This window comes from Corylus avellana, chromosome ca1 (assembly GCF_901000735.1).
Source record: "Corylus avellana chromosome ca1, CavTom2PMs-1.0".
NCBI lineage: Eukaryota > Viridiplantae > Streptophyta > Magnoliopsida > Fagales > Betulaceae > Corylus > Corylus avellana.
Window position 1 is genome coordinate 14,335,752 of NC_081541.1, and position 21,326 is coordinate 14,357,077.

Sequence of the window (21,326 nt, forward strand, 5' to 3'; positions counted from 1 at the left end):
AAATTTGGTGCAAACGAACATTTCAAACATGTGATTAATGGTGATCTTTCAACCAATGTGAGGAAAGAAAAATGGGCAGCAGGCAGACGAGTTGTGTTGTCTTCTTTTATCGCTTAGTTGAGTTAGCTCATATTTTCTCCAATTCATGGCTTAGATGGTGAAATGGTAGACACTTGAGACTCAAAAATCTTGTGCTAAAAAGCACAGAAGTTCAAGTCTTCTTCGAGGCATAATATTGAAAATAACCATTGAATTAGTCATTGTCCTGAAAGAATCATTAATGAAATACCACATCTCAAAGCCCACCGACTCCACAATTTAATCAAAAATGAATTGTTATGTTGAGGTCTTCGGTAGAGACGTATGATTTTTTTGTAAGTAAATTAAAGCTTCAAATGGCGAAAGAATAGTAGTATGCCCAAATAATAGATTATTACGAGCCGTTTAATACAAAGCATCGTGCATAGTCTTAATTACACAAATACTATTTGCCATATCTAGCATAACGATTCATTTTGTGTGTGATGCAATCTGGGGATTCCCAATATTTTCCCTTCTTTTTTTTAACCCTCAATGGTACTTGTTAAGTGGTCTCAAGGAAATTCTCATACGGTTTGGACAAATACTAGAGTGGGGTCAACTTTTACAATAGGAATTCTCAAACGTGATTAATAATAGCTGCCTCGGTCTCATTAATGTTCTGATGAGATTGGATCAGCTATGGCTCAAAAAGACTTGAAAGAACGTCTCCGCATTCTCACCTTTTAGGCTCTCCATGTGCAATTTTCAACGGGCAGGTATTTCCATAATCACATCCAGATAGAAGGTAACTACCAAAGTGGCCCCCTCCTACCTTTTTAATTATGAAAAAATATATATTCTGGTTACTAAGACCAAATACATAACATTAAATTATTAGCAGAATTTTTCACACAAACACACGCTTCCAACTTCATTCATCCTTGTTGTTCTCTCTTTCTTGCAATCTCATATATACCCTTCTGCATAGCTCAATTAAGTGAAGCATGTCTATCCCTATTGAATCAAATAAGACCACAAATTGGGAATGGCCTTGATGGGTCAGCACTCAGCAGTCAAGAAACAATTACCGAAGTACTCCCAACGAAAGAGGAGAGAGAAGGATAGTGGGCACGGTCATTAGTCATTCGATTAAGGAACATTTGGCAGACAAGCATAAAAGTGGAAAGGGTTTTCTTTAGCTAAAACAAAATGAAGATGCAGAATTTTTTTTACAATAAAACATACGTGCAGAAGTAACAGTGACTTCCAATATGTACAGAAAAAATTACTACATATTCTTTATTGCCGAGCTTGAAACTGCGTAGTGTGCTTGTTGGACCATTGAGGTGGTTTTTACTTTTTACAGGCTGAGCAGTTACCATGTTGTTCCTTGTATTGCCAGCCCCCTGACCTACCAAAAGACAGCCCAGCCCTCTCCCCACTCGCCATTGATGGGTAGCTTAATCATTCAGATTTGTCTCCATTCTCGATACTACACCTGGAAAGGTTTCCTAGGGGTGGGTGCTCGGTTCTCCATAGACTGCAATCTTTGTTTGAGATGAAAAACTTCAACCTGCAAAACAACCATATGAGGCAAATGCAGCACAAGTAACCCCAGGAAAATAGGATAGTGTACCAATTAATATTATGCCGATGCGAGGATATAAGGCGGGTGTTAGTTTGTTCAAGACATTTGAGACTCACATGCCATTGTCATTTCACAGCCATAGGTTTTGGTAGAAGTCGATAAGAATAATCAATCTTAGAATTTTATCATTTTTTAAGTCATTATAGGATTAGGAGGAATAATTCAATTAGGATTGTTACCTTTGAGTAGGGTTAATTATCTTATCTTTATCTTGATAGGATTTGTTAGTAGGATTAATGTTATTTCATTCCACATTGTAAGTCTATTAATAGGCTCAGTTAAGATCTATAAAGCATGCTGCAAAAATTATATTCAACAAGTTCCTTCTTGTGAGGCCCAGATTCCCTCCAAAGAATCTACCCCAAATAATTCCCTTTACGAGCTTTTCATACGAGCACGTAACAAATAAAATCATATATAAACAAGTTACACATACTATAGGGAGAGGAAAACTATCCCGTCTTTAACCTACTTGATCAAGGACCTATAATGTCTAAACATCCATCCAGCAACCTGGAAATTTAGTTTATAAAAGGGTAATCTATAGAACAATGATGAATCACCAAAGAATAGAACAGTGGTCAAAGACAGCTAAGCCAAAGATTTCCAAGTTAAGTGGCAGCAATAGTAGATAATTATCTCTCTTTTCCCTTTCTATTGCTACTTGTGCATTTGGTTCAAAGCCATACCTGTAGTTGGAAGGCCCTTGCCCTTTCTCCTGCAAGGACTCCCCTAGTTGAGTGCAGCTCCTACAACATATATTGGTTCATCGGATACAATACAATAAATTAAGTAATTATTCATAACTTGGCTACAAGATGAATGCATACGTTACCTTCTGAGTATCGTCCAAAACTGCCTTCAGGAAAGCCACGTCATGCTCAAGCCTTACGTTGTCAGAGTGAACTATATTTGATAGGCTGTTAGCCTCATCTTGTGCTAGCTCTAAACCAGCCAGCTTCTCTTTTAGCAACTCCATCTCTTTCATCGTGTCTACCAATTTTTTCTCTATGTCCTGTCTGCTCTTGAGAACAGAGGATAAATTCCTCTCTGAAGCTTCTCGGTTCACCAATGCAGTTGCCAACTGTCCTTCTAGAATTCCATTCTTCCTTATTAAGGTGGCCATTTTCGTTTCATAAAATTGATATATACTTGAAGGAGCTGATAAGACTCCAGATTTGCTATCAATTTCTGGGAATGCTACATAATCATTTTCTCCAATTCCATGGTTGTGAGGAATCGCATTATCAGATTCAAACATAGAGGTTTCCTCCGCATTGAGTTTACCTCCAGATATGTTACTCTGATTTCCCGTATCAGATTGATTCATTGTGTGTTCTGTTGCCTGAAATGAACATAATATGCTATGTTAATGAATTCCATTTACAGTAAATTTCCTTTTTCTTTTTCTTTTTTTTAGTATGCCCCCAAACTAAAGATTATATCATGTCCTCCCAAACAACCAAAAATTTACAATGTACCCCCAATGTCCCATAAAAAGACAAAAATTACCCTAAATTTTTTTCAACAGAAGAAAGTAGCCCTATAAAAGTATAAAAATAAAAAGTTTTTAGTTTTAAGAAATTTTTGAATTTTTATTAAGAGTATTTTTATCATGAGAGATGTTAGGTTTACAAACAAATTTTACAAAAAAACTTTTACAACATGATTAGAAATGAGATAAATTCAACTTTTAAGAAACCTAATCATATTGTGCCACATCATGTTGTAAAAGTTTTTTTGTAAAATTTGTTTATAAGCCTGCATTTTTCTTTTATCATTGGGGGTACATTGCAAATCTTCAATAGTTTGAGAAGACATTGATGCAATTTTTAGTTTGGGGCGAAATTGTAAATTGAGTGGTAGTTTGAAGAGAGAACGTGTACTCTTCCCAATCACAAAAAGAAAAGATACATTTTTTTTTCTTTTGGATGAGCAGACTTCCACTTGAACCCAGTCAACAACAATTTATGAGAAACTACCTAAAATTATAATTAGAGATGTATATCATCAAATCACCAAAATTGAACTTTGAATTGCTTGTTCATACCCAGATAACTTAATAAAAGATTGGTAGAGACAATAAATAATTGGAAACTTCAGCAGTCTACCTGTAAGGAAGAATTGTCATCTTCTGATCCCTTTGACATCTTAACAGTCGCATTGAATTCTTCTTCATTGTTAAATTGCTTGCGAAGTGAAACATTTCCAGAAACAGGGATTGGATCAATAATTGTGAACTCTGACAAAGATTTTCTTCCTGAACCATGCTGTTCAATTGCAGATGCTAGATTTTGTCTCACAACAGAATCAACAGAACGCTGGGAAGAATCGTTACTAAGTTGAGTAGCCAATCCTGTGGATGACGAGCGTTTTTCAAACAGCAAAGTTCCTGCACCTTTACTGGGAGCAGATCTTTGACCCATGGATGACTCATTCTTTTCCAGAACCAGTACCTCAACCTGCAAAAAAAAAAATATTAGAGGATAAAACAAGTTAAAGATATACTTAGAGCCAAGAAATGTGCATATGCACGACCTCTATATCCAACAACCTGATTTGATGGCTCCTTTTTGGATCCCCCAAAGGCAACAAGAAAATCCTTTTCCTTGTGCTGTACAAGAACCAGACTGAAACCCTGAGAATACAACAAGCTTTAGAAAACTATGCACAAAATGATAGGAAAGAAGATAAGTTTATGCATGCCAATAATAATGCAATAACACCAAACACAGCATCTTAACATGGTATCGAATAATAATGATAATACCACCTATGGTGTAAGAAAGTCGACCAAAATTTATAGGTAAGAAATAAATTAACAGTAAGGAGCACAATAAATAGATATATTGTACACTTTGCATCACTTAGGTTGAACCAGCTAATGATCATCTCACATTTAGCACAATTTTTGAAAGCCAGACTTTCAATTACAAAGGCTACACACAATTTGACATGGCCTCAGCTTAACAGTAAGATGTGGCAGGACTTTCCAGTCCGAAGAGCCAAAGTACTTTTATCCCAAGTTTAAACTAAAAGAAAAAGTAGATGATCACTTTTAACTAATTTGAGATAGTAAAATTAGGACCAAGAGATAAGATCAAGGATAAACTAGCTTATGGGATTTATGGGTGAATTGAGATAGTAATTAGAACCAGAGATAAGATCAAGGATAAACTAGCCTATCGGATTTATGGCCATTAAAAAAGTTCATTACTTTTTTATGCAGATATCAAATATTTCCTGATGCAGAAATTTGGTACATCACATGGCAAGGTAATACCTTACAATGTAAAAATAAAATCTGTACAGATCACCTTGTTGGTAGTGATGGAAGACGGCAGTGATGTGACAGCCAGAGACCACTCAACTTTTAAAATATCAAAGATCAACGTCTCCGCATGTCCTGGAAAAATAAGGAATTAAAAAAAAATTATAAATGAATAATTGAATATGGATACAAAAGAAAAATACGAGTTGCAATACTAGAGGTGAGATTGCTGGAAGACACTGCAATTAAATCCACGTCAAAACTAAACTTCTAAGGCAGTCAGAGGTGAATTTAAAAAAATATATTAACACGGGTATAGAGGAATTAGTTATGGCAAAAGGAACCGAGACATTTCATGAAGGTGTAAACAATATTAATAGAACCTAGACAGTTTGAATGTGCATGAATTGTACAACTAAAACCTTTTTGAATCATGGGAAGCATAGGAGTTGAATGCCAACCCTTCCCAATCTTTCTCTTCTCTTTCTTCTTTCCCCATAAGTCACCAAATGTTTCAGAACCAAAACCACGTTGATTTTGTTAAACTTCCTACCTTATAGAAATAGGTGGCAAGTTACATGGCTAAAATGATCATCATGCTCCAAATTCTAGAACCTTTGCAACTCTTTGTGTATAAATCAAGACAAGAAAAGAATAAGAATCCACTGAAGCATATGGCAACAACATCCTAGAGTAGATAAGAAAGCCAGATTCTCTGCCCAAGAGTGGATGATGTGAAAGGAAGAATAGGCATGGAGAAATGATCATCATGCTCCAAATTCTAGAACCTTCGCAACTGTGTATAAAACAAGACAAGACCAGAATAAGAATCCAATGAAGCTGTTAGAATAATTTCCATGATTAGCTATGATTTAGTTTCCTTCTAAGTCTATCATCAGTCCCCTACCTTATTTGGTCTACATTTCCTTGTTTACCATACCTAAATTCCTCTATAAATACCACACATTGTAATACAATTCTAGCCAGTTCAATATAATAAAGATGTAGCCCTAATTCTAGTGTTCTCTATTTCTCTTTCCGCTTCCACTCTCTTTCTTACATTTTATATATTTTATTATATATTTCCCTATGGTATCAAAGCCACCATTTCCTAGGTGCCTCTCATAATCTCCTATCACCGCCCGTGCAATTTTTCTAATTTACGTGATTCTTTGGTGTTTTTTGAAAGCACCAAACGCTTCTTTGCACTTGATTGAAATGAGGAGTCCATTTGCTTTAGCCACATGCCAACACCATCGTTGTCAGTGTTTTTCCAGCCTTCCTTGAAGCCAATTCAAAAAATATAAAACCAAAATCAAGTTTTCAAAGCACAGTTCTATTGATCTGTGGAAGCCATGACACCAACGGATTCCCCATGCGCCACCAACAATACGCCCACAAGCCTCACACACCATCATCATATCTATTCTCAGTAAACCAACCACCAAAATTGGTTTTTCAGCCCCAGATCGGTGGATCTGCGCAGTTTTGGTTCGACCCACACCTGCATGCGCTGCCTGACAAAAACTACTCATTCTTTCACGCACGTCACGAGGCATCAACTTCTCTTGCGCGTTTGTTTCATGCACGAACGCGCAACACATGCGTTACACTTGTTTCATTATATCTAGGTTTAAAAAGTCCGATTCTATGATCCGTTCCACCGGGTTTAAGGCTAATTGGGCCTAGTCAACAACCCGGTCCATCATAAGGCCCATGGTTTTCAACCCTTCTCAGCCCAGTCATCAGCCCACTTTGTCCCAGGTCAATGACCCAATTTCCTATGATCCACAACCTAAATCATGGCGATCCATGGCCAACGGCGGCCTGACCCATGACTAGCTACCACGGCTAGCTTGCTGGCCACTGCTGGTCGTCATTCTCCAGCTTTCCTCCAGCCGTCGTTCCTCGGCCATTATTGCCGGCACTTGCTTGATCTAGATTTGATAACTGTTCTTCAGCGTTACTCTGACCGCTACTCCCAAGCTATCACCTCCGAAAACTGCCAGCTCAGGCTCCAACAACCTCCCTGTCGTTCATCACCATCGTTTCGACCACAGTCCTCTTTGCTGCCATCATCCATTGTTGTCTCCCAGTTGTCTAAACCGCCATGTCAATCTCCCTGTCATTCATCACCATCGTTTCAACCACTGTCCTCTTTGCTGCCATCATCCATCGCTGTCTCCCATCTGTCTAAACCACCATGTACAGTGCCTCTCCAACACTACCAAGTTCGCTCCACCCAAGCTCACGATCAGATTTTTCTTTGCGTCTCACTGGATTCTGCCTCATATGAGCTCACATCGAGTTTTTCATTTCTGCCACACAGATCTCCATCTGTCTCATCAACAATTTTGAACGTCGAGCTCACACTCATATTTTAATGCTTGCAGAGCCAAATCCAGTTCAGCATATATATATAACAATCCCTTCTCTTTCCAAAATGTGTTTGAAATGGGATGTAGAATAATTTTCATGATTATCAATGATTTAGTTTCCTTCTAGGTCTATCATCATTCTCCTACCTTATTTGGTTTGCCTTTCCTTGTTTACCATACCTAAATTCCTCTATTAATACCACACACTGTAATACAATTCTACACAGTTCAATATAATAAAGATATAGTCCTAATCTTGTGTTCTCTATTTCTCTATCCGGTTTCGCTCTCTTTCTTACGTTTTATGTATATTATTATACATTTCTACATAAGCATATGGCAACAATATCCTAGAGTAGATAAGAAGGCCAGATTGTCTACCCAAGAGTGGATGATGTGAAAGGAAGAATAGGAATGGAGAATCTTGAAGGCCTATGTGCGTGTGAGAGATAGAGGAGATGGGGGGAGGGGGGGGGGATTAAAAGTTATTTTGTGAAAGAGGTCTCATTAACTTTGTCCATCTTTTATGTTGCATTTTGAGAGCAACAGATTAAAAATATTCTAGCATATGCTTCTAAGCTCATGAGACATACGTTTTTTCCTGCTTCCACCTCCTGCTATGTACCATTTAGTTCCACATAGGACCCCACAAGAACCAGATCTTGGTGATGGATGGAAACCACGGATCTTTATTCTTGACCATACCATCTGAAAAAGAAGATCTAATAATCAAATCGTCACATCCAATGAATTTTTAGTTTGCTTCTATGAAAGAATTGAAACCGTTCACTCACATAATCCAAAAACAAAAACAAATGAAAGGTTAAGTGATGTTTCACTTACAGTTTCAAAGTCAAGGGAGTACAAGTCATTCAAAGTCCTCGACTTCGATGCTCCTCCAAATATAAAAAGAGTTTTATCGTCATAAAGAGCTGCCACATGATTGGATCTTGGAGATGGTCCTGTTCCTCTGCATGTACAATCAGAAAGAATAAGAAAAACCTTTTGCTCCTAAATCAAAATATGGTGACAAGAAAAGGAAACAGAATCCTCCATGACAAAGGTGACAAGAACTGCACTTGGGCTGAGTAGAGAACAGTTTCAACAAGATTTTAGGGAGCACACTAAAACCACTCACGTGCAATGAAGAGGGAGCCATGTCAAAGACTTCAGATCAAACATATGTAGATCATTTAGTTTCCTCCTTTTAGCATCTTCACCCCCAAATAGGATTAAAACAGAGCTTGCCCTAACCACAGTGTGACCACTACGAGCAACCTGCAATACATAAACTTTAGAATAGGACCGCTTATTATTTTATTACAGGACCTGTTATTTTAGAAACTCGGTTTCTAAAGGTTCAAAGTTTCAGAAAACAGCAATATTACATAAATTAATTGAAGAAAAGAAATGTAATATCATATCTTGCCCTCGGAGAGGTATATACTATATCCCAAATCCAAGGAATACTCCCTCTTGTACACAGGGAGTATACAAGAGGGACACCCAATTAGGGATTTTGCCTTCTTGCACTCCCCAGTAATTTTGCATAATAACACAAACGTTATAGCAGGTCCCTTCCTCACACTTCATGCTTGCCAATTATCATGTTAATTAAAGATTGAGAGCTGTCCCATCTGAGCAACCATAATTAGCGTTTTGTTTTGAATTTGTAATTAAAAATAACACCAGTCTGTGGATCAGGTGGTTAGAAATAGTTGATCCTCATGATATTTGGTATGCATGATATGCATGGGAAGGATTTCTTATCTTTAAAAAAAAAAAAAACAAGCGAGAGAGAAATGCTACACATACTTCCAAGTGTTTACTCTCTAATGTACTTTCATTTGTTCTTTTATCTAATAGTGATTTTCACTACCACATCAGGAAGTGAGCACTAGGGAGTATGTGTAGCACTCCTCTTACGAAAAAATTGCAACCCCCCCGCGCGGGAGGGGAGAGGGGGACTTTGGTAAAGCTGCAGCTAATTTGAATTTTATTTTATAATTAATCGAGACATCTTTAAAAGCGTAAGGCACCCCTAAGTACACAAGAAGTATACAAGAGGAAGCCCCTAGCTAATTTGAATTTTTGTTGAGTCAAACTAAATACCGGTATGTCACCCTTTGCTTCCATAAGTGACCAGCACTCGGTTTCAGTGTCAAATGCCCACACTACAAAGCCAAAATCATATGATTACACATCATTTACAAAACCACAGTACATTAAAACAAAAGTGAAATGAAACATTCCCACACAAACACCCACCTGAAACTCTGTCACTGCTAGGGTCAGTTTTTCCTCCAATCAGGAGTATCTTTTTCCCCCAAGAAACCTAGTCAAGGAAGGCAACAGAAAGAATTTTCAGCACTACAACAATTTAAAGCTTTCTGCAGCCTCCATGACATTGGACAATTTGATTATCCAGCAAACTAATGCTAATGGATAGTTCCTATCCACCTAATATATACATTACAATAGATTCAGGGGAGGAAAAAAAAGTGCAAAGCTGATATTACCAGACTATGGCCCTTGCATGCTGGAATCTTTAGTGGCAGACTACTTGGTGACAAGTAAATCTTTGATGAAGCGGTTGCCCAGGTAAATCTATCAAAATTAAGCACCTGAAAAAAAAACACTCAAAAAAAAATAAAAATCATGTGCATATACATAAATTAGGAGCTTCAAGCATTTCATGATGTAAAATTACATTAAAAAAGTAATTTAATGAATTACTCTGAAGTTAAATTAAATAATTACTCTGATGTTCATTGTTTGGTTTCAAACAACCTAGATCTATCTTTATTCTGTGCCAGCTAGAATGTAAATTTGAGGCATAAAGAAACAATTTCCTACTTGCACATCATCCAACAATCCATTCCCAGATTCACCTCCGACAACTATCATCTTGCTCCCAATCACAGCTGCTGCATGCTATTCATGAAAGAAGTATAAGTAGTGACTTTTGGAAAAGTAGCTTACATTAATCAAATTAAATCAGTTGGGCCAAATAAAGCAAGCTTAATAACATTTTACATTAAATCGAGCTGTAGGTTTGTCCCCAGCAATCGACAACACCATCCAATTCTCAGATTTACCCAATGTACTAGTACGAGTCTCAGGTGCAGCAGATGAACACTGGCAATCGAGTTCATCAGAAAGGCTAACTGCAGGTGCAGCACATTCACTCTGCAAAGACTTCAAAAACTTAGTGCACACATACTCATCAACGCAAAACCACTTGCAAACAGATTAAAATCCTTACACTTGAGCTACTACTCCGCTTCCCGTTTTTTATGGGACTTCGTGTCCCCTGAGCAGAGTCTGGTAGATGAACTTTCAATCTGAAGCACCACATTTACAAACACAGCATCATAATGTACACCTTTCAACATAACTCTATATTATAACGTTTGCCAACACATAATATGAATTAAATATCACTAACTTGGAGGTTGAAATTCATAATACATTTACACATACTATGAATTCAATGTCACTGACTTGGAGGTTTGAAATTTATAATGCATTTATGAATGATTTTTTTTTTTTTTTTTTAAACAGAAAAGCAATTTGCTTGAAAAACAAGCTCAAATTTCTGCATATACTAACAAATTCTAAAGCTCCGTATTAATGTATATTAAATCAGACACAAAATTTGAGCCTAATAGCTAAAAGTAGTGTAAAAAATAAATTGATAGAGAAGCTCACCTTCCATGCTTGAATCGTCGACGAGAAAAACCAAACATTTTCTGAAATAAGAGATTCAAATGCGAGAACCTCTCTCTATACGAAACTCGAACCCTAGAATCACGAACAAAAAAGCCACATTATCACCAATACAAAATCCCCAAAAAATGTTCATCGACAATGGGAGACAAAGAGTCGTGAAGTTGTCAAAGTTATCTAAATGTACTACAAAGCCTTCCTCAGAAGAGAACAATTACCACCCTCTGTTTGGCTGCCGAGAAAGCTAAAGAAAAGAAAAGAAAAGAAAGCACGAGAAAAATGAGTTTATCGGAGAAGTGAAGAAGCCGCGGGGACGGATAAACAGATAAATCATATATGAGTGAGATTCAAGACGACGTCGCATTCAATTGGTTTTGCATTTATGAAGCGTAAAGAGATGGTTGAAGCAAAAGCTGGCCCCAAAGGAGAACCTTCAATGATAGAGCTGTTGGAGAGCTCACTCTCAGTGACTAGCGGACAGAGAAGGACGGGGTGCGCAGGTTAGCATTGCCTTCGTTGTTTTGTGGGAGATAAAACGGGGGTTGAGTCTAAGTTACGCCATGAGTTGAGAGCGCACCCACTTTTCGAGTTAGCTTTTGGGTACTCGAGGCGCAGAGCATTGATTGCGTGCGGTCAAGTGGGGACATCAGACATGGGGCTTCTTGTCTGCTCCGGGAATTGTGATGAGTCATGGGATCAGAATCTCTCGCGCCAAGGGGGCCACACTTGTTGGACCCACATATTGTCGTCTCGTTTGTTTTTGTTTTGATTCATCCTCGTGACGACAATCTTTTAGGAGCAACATGTTTAATTAATCATACCTAATACCTTTGATTATCATATATTAGTTTCAAAATTTGATTTTTTTTTTTTTTTTTTTTTCACTAAACATTAAAGTAATCACCGCAAGAGAATCAGTTGACAAGAAAAAGAATTGAGCGCAAAGGACGCGCGTTCTCGATATGAAGACAAAATTCACTTTGATATTTTTTAAGGTACGATTGGATTGCATTTTAACAGTTTTTAACGTTCAAAAATTTATTTGAAAAAAAAAAAAATATATATATATATATATATATATATATATTTGTTTAATAAAAAAATTAAAAACATTTTTAAGAGTCCAAAAATTTTAAAAATAGACAAAACGCACTTTTGACAAAAGCTTAAAAATAAAACTTTCGCTCAAAAGCGCTTTTTTTTTTTACTTAAAAGTTCTATTTCTCAAACAAGCTCTTAGGGCTTGTTTAAGATTACGTTTGAGAGATCTAAAAGTTCGTTTGACACTTAAAAAACCTATTTGACAAAAAAAAAAAAGCATTTGTTTGGTAAAAAAAAAATTAAAAGCGCTTTTAAGGGTCCAAAAAATTTTAAAATGATTAAAACGTACTTTTGACAAGAACTTTAAAATAAGGTTTTTTTGTAAAAAAAACGTGTTTTTTACTTAAAAATCTTTATTTCTCAAATGCAATTTTAAACAAACTCTTAAATTAGTGGTTAATTGTAAGAAAAATTAAAAATTACAAAAGCAAAATGTATAAGAATAACGGAATTGATTTCCTAACCCTACTCTATTAGGGTTCCATCAAGTCTAATTAATTTGCATTTTTTAAAGATATCGCAAAATGTAGAGCGTTTGACATTGCGATTTAAAAAGCATTTAATCTAAAAATAGGAAAGAAAAAAAAATCTGCAATTTTTATAAGTAGATTAGAGGATAGTGCTTATTTGAAAATACGTGAATTTAAATTAAAATCACAATTTCGCATAATAATATTAAAAGTACAATTTTTAAAATCACACTTATTAAAACCGTAATTCCAAACGGACCATAACGGCTCTATGAGCTCAAATCAATAGACTCGTTCTTTGGAGCTTGGCCGGGTCAGGCTTACTTCTTGTAATATTAATATAAGCTTGAGGGTGAATCTTATAGGACTTGTTGGGCCGGGGGCCCATTATTCAGGAGGATTATTTTCGGGTATAAGAGTTGCTCCATTTTCACACTGGACTAGTTCATTTAGCCAGACGACAGGAATCTTGTTGAAAGTTGGTTTGCTGAAATTTCGGTGTAAGCCTTTAGGCCCAACCTTCATACGTCATTACGAGACAGATGTCGGGTTTAGGCCGAGGAGCTGTAAATCGGGCTGAGATGAGACTTACCCAAGTGAAGTTTCATGACAAAGCTTATCGCAGCCCAATTAATTTACAGCAAAAAACAGTATAGGCCCAATGTATCTGCATTCCCTCTGGATGAGGTTTGGACCAAATTTTGTGCTGACCCATGATTAATTATACCAAAGGATTTAAATTTAGGCTATGCTTGTTTCGGCGTAAAATAATTTTTGAAAAATATTTTTCGTATTTCAGGTGTTTGGTGTGACGGAAAATAATAGTCAACATAAAATATCTTTTAGTTTGACTAAAGAAAAAAAAAAAAAGCCACTTTAATTTTTAGAAAAATTGTTTCCATTTTTAAAAATCGTATACAATTTTTCGAGTTTAAGCATCTCATTCTCAAATCAAAACTAGTTAGGATGTCGTTAGGACCTGACCAAGAAGCGATCGGGACCCAACCGGGACCTGACCAGGACATTGTCTAGACCCGATTAGAACACCGTCGAGACCTCGCCCGGACACCGCCAAGACCTAGTCAAGACCTCGCTGAGACTAAACGGGGACTCCGCAGGGACCCAACTAGGACACTGCTAGGAACCGAACGAGACCTAGCCGGACACCTTCAGGACCCAATTATGACACTGTCGGGACTCGGTCGGGACCCAGTTAGGACACCGTCGGGACTCGGTTGGGACCCGACCAAGACATTGCCATGATCTGATCAGGACATTTTCATAATTTAAAATTTAATATGATTGAATGAAAATATATATAAAAAAACAAATGTGATTTTTCGTACCCGCTAAACACCAAAAAATAATAAGGAATTGAAATAATGAGATAGCCAAGGCTCTTATAAGAAAGTTATTTTTTTAATAATTATTGAATAAAATAGGTTAGTAATTAGCTTTTTAGGAAATTATGACGATTTTAAAGTTGTATTTGACCGGAAAACAAAACACTTTTTAACAAAATTTACCGATTTTAAAATTTGCAATTTTGTAAACTCCTACTCTTTTTACACTATTTTTAAAATTTAAAAACTTTTAATTATCGAACTTTCAATTTATTTCAATCACCTCATCCGTTAGGATTTTTCATTAATTTGTTTTTTCAAAATGCCCAAAATACTCTTGTTTTCTTTACGAAAATATAAAAAATATTGCAAAGATTTTTTCACTAAAATAAACGCTTATATCTTTACAATTTTTTGGTAATAAAAAACATAGGTATTTTAGTAATTGAAAGTTCAATACAATTAATTAAGAGTTTTTGAACTTTAAGGATGTACTTTCAAAACACGTAGAAGTTTAAGAAGGATTTTGTGAAGTTTCCATTTTTTTTTTTAAATCGCACTTATTAAAACCACAATTTCAAATAAGTCCGAACAAAAAACTCTAATTCTAATGAGATGTGATTTCCAACTGATTGTTGATAGCGGGATACATGATGGCCCTATCATGTCTCCAATTGTATCTTGAGAAAATATACAAAGCTCTAGGCCTTTTCTTAAATATGGGTTTCAGCTTCTTCTTTTTTTAAAAAAAAAAAAAAACAAAATTTATCTAGGCTGAACCGAAAAATCCCACTACACCTCTCTTATCCACCCTCTTGAAGGGTCTGATTCCACGTAGATATTTTTCTCTATGGTTCTCTAGGGTGCTGAGAGCCTGAGACTATTCTACGGGGAATAAAAAAAAAAGACAAAGCAAAACGAAGCAAAACCCAAGAGAACAAAGCTTGAGCTAATCGTGAAAACAAAGCAAGACCCAGGAGACAAAAATCAATTTTGCACCCGACAGTATAGTTATCAAAGAAAAAGATAGAAAGAGAGAATTAAAATACGTAGCCCTCTGCTTCTTCCTCGTCTTCTTCTTCTTCCTTTCTTTGCTTTTGTTGAAGTTCTGCAGATCCAGGAGAAATAAACGTTTGTTTCCACCGTTTGCTTTAAACGTTTGCCTCTTCTTTTTCACGACGTCATTTGCCTTGAACAATCTGAACCCTCAATTTTTATAACCGCAGATGTGCGGTACTTTTATTTACTGCATGGAAGCCGGGTCCTTCAAATTGATTACATGATTTCGTTTCAAAGTTTTTTTTGGAAAAATTTCACTTTGGTCTCTGAACTTTAATTTCATTCGATTTTACAAACTTCTCGAACTTTCAAATTTCTCATTTTAGACTCTTGAATTTTCAATTTCTCTCAATGTAAACCCTTCAGTCAGATTTTAAACGTTACATAACGTTTATATCCCTGACTTTTGTATAAAATTCTAACTTCCAAAATGTTTTTTTTATTTTTAAAAAGATGAAAATCAATGACATTTTGGTCTCTTTTTTTTTGTATTTTTAACTGCTAAAATTAACGGAAGGGTTCTAATTGAGAGTAATTGAAAGTTCAAGGGTCCAAAATGGGAGATTTAAAAGTTCAGTAATTTGTAAAATCAAGTGGAAGTTAAGTAATGTTTCTCCAAGTTTTTTAATTGACGGTTTGATTTTATTTGAAATTGTTGTATATCTCAAAATTTATCAAAAAACCATTTTTATTTGAAAAACTAATTAAAAGTCCCGCAAAACATGTGTCTACAACAATAAATAGATAATTTACAGTTATTTATTTATTTTTAAACAGATCATTTCCACAGTTAGTAGATTTAAAGCACAAGTTAACTCAACCTTTAAGTCTATATCAGCAATGATCATGATCCACCAATATTAGATAGAGATGAGAGAGTAGATAGACATAAGAGAAGAGATAATGATAAGACATAAACCACATAATTAGTTGTGGCTATCCATTTGTATTTAGTTACATATGTGTTGTATATTATTGTAACTGGAAATGTTAGATGTTCTCATTTTTTTTTTTTTTTTTTGGTGTTCTCCTAGTCCTTAGATGGATATTATTTATTGTTTTTATAAAATAAAAAAAAAAAAAAGCTTTAATTTCTCTCACCAATTTTTTAGAAAATAATATCCACTTAGGACCAAGAGAATACCTAGCATTCCCCTATTGTAACATACTTTATGTACGTTTCCAAGAGGTAGCTCAATCGGCTGAAACTACGCCTAATGAAGCGGAGGTCACTAGTTCGAATCTCCCTCCCCTCTTGTGCAGACATGTCAAAAACATACTTTATGTACATCATTATAAATAGCAGTATCTCATTCAATCGGTCATTGTAAAAAATAAAAATTTAAAGATAATTAATTGGTATTACCGAGTTTGCTTCGCAACAAAAAGAGTGCATTAAAAGTGTTATAACTTTTAATGCAAATGCCAAATGGCGTGGCAATTCATAATTATTAAAATGATTAAACAGTGAAATTTCACACGGGTTATTTGTAAGAAAATTATAATAAATACTATAGTGCCCTAAGCATGTTTCATTAAAAAAAAAAAAAAACAACTTAAACTTGGATGGAAATTGCAACTTTATTAGAAGCAAAACATTACACATACAAAGGGTAAAAGACAAAAAAGTACACGTACGTAGTAGACATGATAGGAGTTGTAGTGAATAAGCTCTATATGTTAATACACGTGACGCCTATATATATTCTCATATTATATATGTTGATTAAAACATTTATTGCGCCTCATCATATATTAATTACTATAATTAGATTACGTTAATATATATATAATTCTCCATGGATCCCTCAATCAAACCCAGAGAGCTCCGACGCGTTTCAGCATTGGAATCAAGGAGCGGTTGAGGTGGAGGCTCATGACCTCATTGCTTCCACCGACGAGTTCACCGCCGATGAAGACCGCCGGCACGCTGGGGCTCCGTCCAAGCCCTGCAAGCGCCTGCTCAATGTCCCTCCCTCTCGGAATCTCGTCCAGCTCGTACACCGCGGGGTTGACTCCGAACTCGCTGAAGAGGGTCTTCACGGTGTGGCACATGCAGCAAGAGCTCTTGCTGAAGATCACCACCGGCCTCTCCGACGCCAATTTCGTCACCCTATCCATCGCCGAATGCAAAAAGGGTACACGGGGGTTTCGGAAGAAATTAATTAAGAAAATAGCTTGCTTGCTGAGCAATGTGGTAGTAGAGCTCCCATGGCGCTCCTTTATATAGGGCTCTGGCGATGGGCAAGAAGGTTGAGAATGTTCGCTTAGATATTTGGTTTGATCATTACTCGAAAACGATTGATGTCTGAGTTGCACGACAACGAATCTTGGCATACGGCCGGCGAAGGAGACGTGTCCTTCGTACGGCTTCACGCTATTATTGCAGTCAGAAGTTGGGGTTATTTGGATCAAATATGACCCGTTTTCCGCCCCGTTTTGGTGATTTTATTTTATTTTACTATTATTATTTTTTTTTCTGGGGTATCTATCATGGAGGAATCTGCTCAGTTGGAGAAAGAAGTTTGGATTTATCCAATTGGTGAGATTTTTTTTGTTAGGTAATTGGATTCGGGTCCGATTCATGAAAGGGAAATAGAAAGGGAAGTGAAGGATAAGATTACAATTAATGTTTAAATAGGATACAATACAAGAAGAAATCAATGAGACCTCAGCAACACAACCGTTTGATCATATCACCCTAATTGATCCATGGCGAGGGGGGCCCCTATGGTCACGCCCAGGGGGGGAAATCTACACTGGTCGCCCCTCCCCCCTCTTTTATTAAAAAAATATATATATATATATATATCACCCTAATTGAAAAATACAATATAAATTTAAATAAAAGTTATGGTATTTTTTTTTTCTTCTTTTTCTTTCTAAAACATTGATCTTCTTACTTTGATGAACTATGATTTATGGCCAACTTATCGCAAAAATGTTTGGTAAAACATGTTAAAAAATATTTTTTTAATCAAATATTTGTTATGCTAAATTATGATTTTAATTTAAATTCGCGCATTTTCAAATAAACTTTAACTTGCTTATAGAAATCGCATATTTTTTTTTCCTATTTTAGATTAAGTGCTTCTTAAATCGCAATGCCAAACACCTTACGTTTTATCATATCTTTTAAAAACGTAAATTATTCTTATGGAATCGCAATTTCAAACGCATCCTAAGGCTCTGTTTGTTTTGATACTATCGAAAATTTTGCCCAAAACGAAAACATTTTCGATTGACCAAAAACGCCTCATTTAAGTTGCGTCTGTCAATCATTTTTCGAAGTTGAACTTCTCCTTTTCGACCTACGATAGCTGGCACCATTGTCATTTCCGTCATGTCGTTGATTTTTTATACGAACTAAATACTGATAAATGTTTTTAACTTAAAATATTTTTTTAAAAAAAATTATTCTTTTAAAATAAAATTAACTTTGAGCTCCCCTCTCATTTTCAAGGGAGGGGCGGGGCAAGAAGATAAGAGTTATACAGCGATTCCCCGCGTCAAGTAGAAACTTCTTTGGAAAAGGAATTCTTTTTTGTTTTTGTCGATAGTGCGAATGGGGGGCTCTCATTTTCGAGCACGTGTCAAATACCAATCCCTAGAAAGACGGCCGTACATGAAAAGAGAAGGCAGATGCCATCATGAGGTCCCCAAGCTTATCCTCCCTATTTGTCCATTTTTTAAGAAAAAAATAAATCCCGTGTTTATCTTTATCGCTTTTGGAAAGAAAAAGAGAGAGATTATTTTATTAAAAAAAATGATATATATATATATTCATTCCATTGTGTTTATTAGCATTTTATCAATCTTTTCTTTTAAAAAAAAAAATTAAAAAACTAATAAAAATAGAAGTGCCATAAACGTATAATATATAAAATTCTTCTTCTTTAACAAAATATAAAAGAAAAAGAGATGAATCCGATACAAAATATAACAGTGTATAATTTCAAGTTGTTGTCTTATTATAATATTAATTAAATAATTATTATTTATTAACTTAAATTTTTGAGATCAATGATTAATGTAACAAGGTATGTTTTAACCCACTTCAGAGATGAATCCCCCGGGATTAAGCTTCGTTGAAACTAATACCTGAAAATAAATTGCCTTTTACATTGATGATGTTAAATTATTATTTGTTCTAAAAGCTTAAGCCCATAGGAAGAGGTAAATTTAAAGTACATTTGGAGTTGAGACTTCACAAGAATAATTTGCGTTTTTAAAAGATATCGTAAAATGCAACGTATTTGACATTGCGATTTAACAAGCACTTAATTTAAAATAAGAAAAAAATCTGCAATTTCTATAAGCAGGTTAGAGGGTGCTTATTTGAAAAGGCTCAAAATTAAACCAAAATCATTATTTTGCCTAAAAAATATTTGATAAAAACGTATTTTTTAACATGTTTGACTAAATGCCTTTGCGATTTTAAAAAGTAAAGATTTTAAAAACGCAATTTTTAAATCGCATTTATTGAAACCGCAATCTCAAACGGACCCTTAATCACTTAACCATTACTTTAACAGATGAATCATATCCTATATAATTCTATATACACTACAAATACAAAAAAAAGTTAAAATAAATAAATAAATTGTAATATTGTACCAAAAGAAAAAGAAATAAGAAAAGAAATTTTTTTAAAAAAAACTAGGAAATACTAATAAAAAATATTATTTAATAGACTCTCGTACTACTGAGATATAACAGTAAAAATCAACATTTAGATTAATAAAGACTTATAAAAAAAATAATAAATGATTGATATTTATTACCACATTACCGTAATTATATGACAATCGTAGATATCATTTCTCATGTTCCTTAGTATGGCAAAATGCAATGTTTGGTTTTTTCGGAAATCCGGAGACAATGTACCAATATTCTCAATTCTCAAAAGCTCGAAGCCGATCATATATATAATCATATGTCATCTCTAGAGAGATCTTATCAAATCAAAAGCTCCTTCACTTTTTTCTTTCAGCTTTTCCTCACCAACTCGATCTATCGAATCCTGCTCGTGCAGTTATGATAACGTCAAAAAGAATACGTCTTTTCTATGCATAAAATTCAGGTCTCACATGTCCCCACGGCAGCACCTGCAATTAAAAACCAGGTAACCTGGTAAACCCACGTCAACATGACAACATGGACATATATATATATATATATATATATATATATATACACATGCAGCCTCAGCATGAGTACGAGAAGCATCTAGAGAGAGAGAGAGAGAGAATGTGTGTGTGGAGGGCAGAAGGATAAGGGCAAGGTGGAGAAAGAATGTCAACTTTTTTGAAGTGCAAAAGATAAAGAAGAATGCAAGGACGGATCCTGGCATCACATACACATATTTTTAGGGTTTTTTTTTTTTTGGGTGTTGGTGAGGTACAGACCATGTACAAATTGCTCTCTTATTAATATTATTATTCCTCTCAAGAAAAAGGCAGAAAAGGGTGAGGCTGAGGAACCTGACCTATTTTTCTTTTATATTCTTTGCCTTTATTGCATGCTTTTTTAGATACGAAACAGAGAGAATACCTCTATCTCCATCCAAAAATCTAAAAAGCAGAAAAAGAAAATTCCCTCAGACTTGAGGAGGAGTAGTCATTTCGATTATCGAACAAAATATCACCAGTAAAGAGATACACGATTCATGCATCTATTCACAGACTTTTTTTTTTTTTTTTTTTAGTATTTTGTTTTGTTTTGTAGTCATTTAAATTATTCCGTATCGGATTGCGATTCGACCTGTTCTTGGTGCATGGCATCTCTTAGAAATGGTTGTCAACGTCGTCATTAATTAGTCCATAAGCTAGCATTTAACATGTTCATCCATCTTCAGATTGTTAAAGTATTGATTAAATAATTATTTATTTTAATTACTAGTTTAAACTTTTAGAATAAGTGATAGTTTAATATATATGGTATCAGAGCCAGATGCTCTGAATTCAAAACGTGATTCTACAATTCATCCTCCAAATCAATTAAATATTCTATGTGTTGGGTATCGTTGATTAAAATGAAAGTCTGAACCAACACCATGAGGGAGAGTATTCAAGTATTGATTAAACGATTGAATTTATTTATTTTTTTCCTATTTGCTTAAGCATTTTGAATAATTACGTAGTAGTTTAACATAAAAAAATATTTTTTTTTCTTAAAAAAAAAAAAAAATTAAGATTGAAATAGTGAAATGTACGGATACAATTAAGTTTATGTGATGAATACTTGATGAGATAGTCCAGGCTAGACATGGGAATTATATATAAATTCTCTTTGTAAAGTTTTGGT

At 35.1% G+C, this 21,326-nt stretch overlaps 2 protein-coding genes across 4 annotated transcripts; both read right to left on the reverse strand.

Moving 5' to 3' along the window:
* Positions 1-1,197: 1,197 nt before the first annotated feature.
* LOC132180555 (acyl-CoA-binding domain-containing protein 6) lies at positions 1,198-11,583 on the reverse strand. Of its 3 annotated transcripts, none has more exons than XM_059593435.1 (17): positions 11,266-11,583; positions 11,030-11,122; positions 10,584-10,662; positions 10,355-10,507; positions 10,175-10,252; positions 9,838-9,942; positions 9,587-9,653; positions 9,431-9,492; positions 8,457-8,596; positions 8,162-8,288; positions 7,912-8,026; positions 4,987-5,075; positions 4,224-4,307; positions 3,781-4,131; positions 2,505-3,014; positions 2,359-2,418; positions 1,198-1,594 (listed from the first exon to the last, which is right to left on the reverse strand). In XM_059593435.1, exons 2-17 carry the CDS (start codon positions 11,065-11,067, stop codon positions 1,514-1,516), a joined length of 2,139 nt encoding a protein of 712 aa, XP_059449418.1. In that variant the 5' UTR covers positions 11,068-11,122; positions 11,266-11,583; the 3' UTR covers positions 1,198-1,513. The 3 variants fall into 3 exon arrangements, with proteins under 3 accessions (XP_059449418.1, XP_059449425.1, XP_059449412.1); XM_059593442.1 differs by having other exon boundaries at positions 11,479-11,582; XM_059593429.1 differs by having other exon boundaries at positions 11,030-11,583.
* A 4,999-nt stretch (positions 11,584-16,582) lies between these two features.
* LOC132164526 (monothiol glutaredoxin-S2) lies at positions 16,583-17,141 on the reverse strand. Its single transcript, XM_059575052.1, has one exon. It carries the CDS (start codon positions 17,139-17,141, stop codon positions 16,833-16,835), a length of 309 nt encoding a protein of 102 aa, XP_059431035.1. The 3' UTR covers positions 16,583-16,832.
* Positions 17,142-21,326: the final 4,185 nt, after the last annotated feature.

Excerpts from the sequence above, each read along its gene's own strand:
- LOC132164526 (XM_059575052.1), bottom strand. The coding sequence starts at position 17,141 with ATGGATAGGGTGACGAAATTGGCGTCGGAGAGGCCGGTGGTGATCTTC.
- LOC132180555 (XM_059593435.1), bottom strand. The coding sequence starts at position 11,067 with ATGTTTGGTTTTTCTCGTCGACGATTCAAGCATGGAAG. Across the intron at positions 8,027-8,161 it reads ACTCCCTTGACTTTGAAACT|ATGGTATGGTCAAGAATAAA; the intron begins GTAAGTGAAACA and ends CTTCTTTTTCAG. Across the intron at positions 4,132-4,223 it reads AAAAGGAGCCATCAAATCAG|GTTGAGGTACTGGTTCTGGA; the intron begins GTTGTTGGATAT and ends TTTTTTTTGCAG.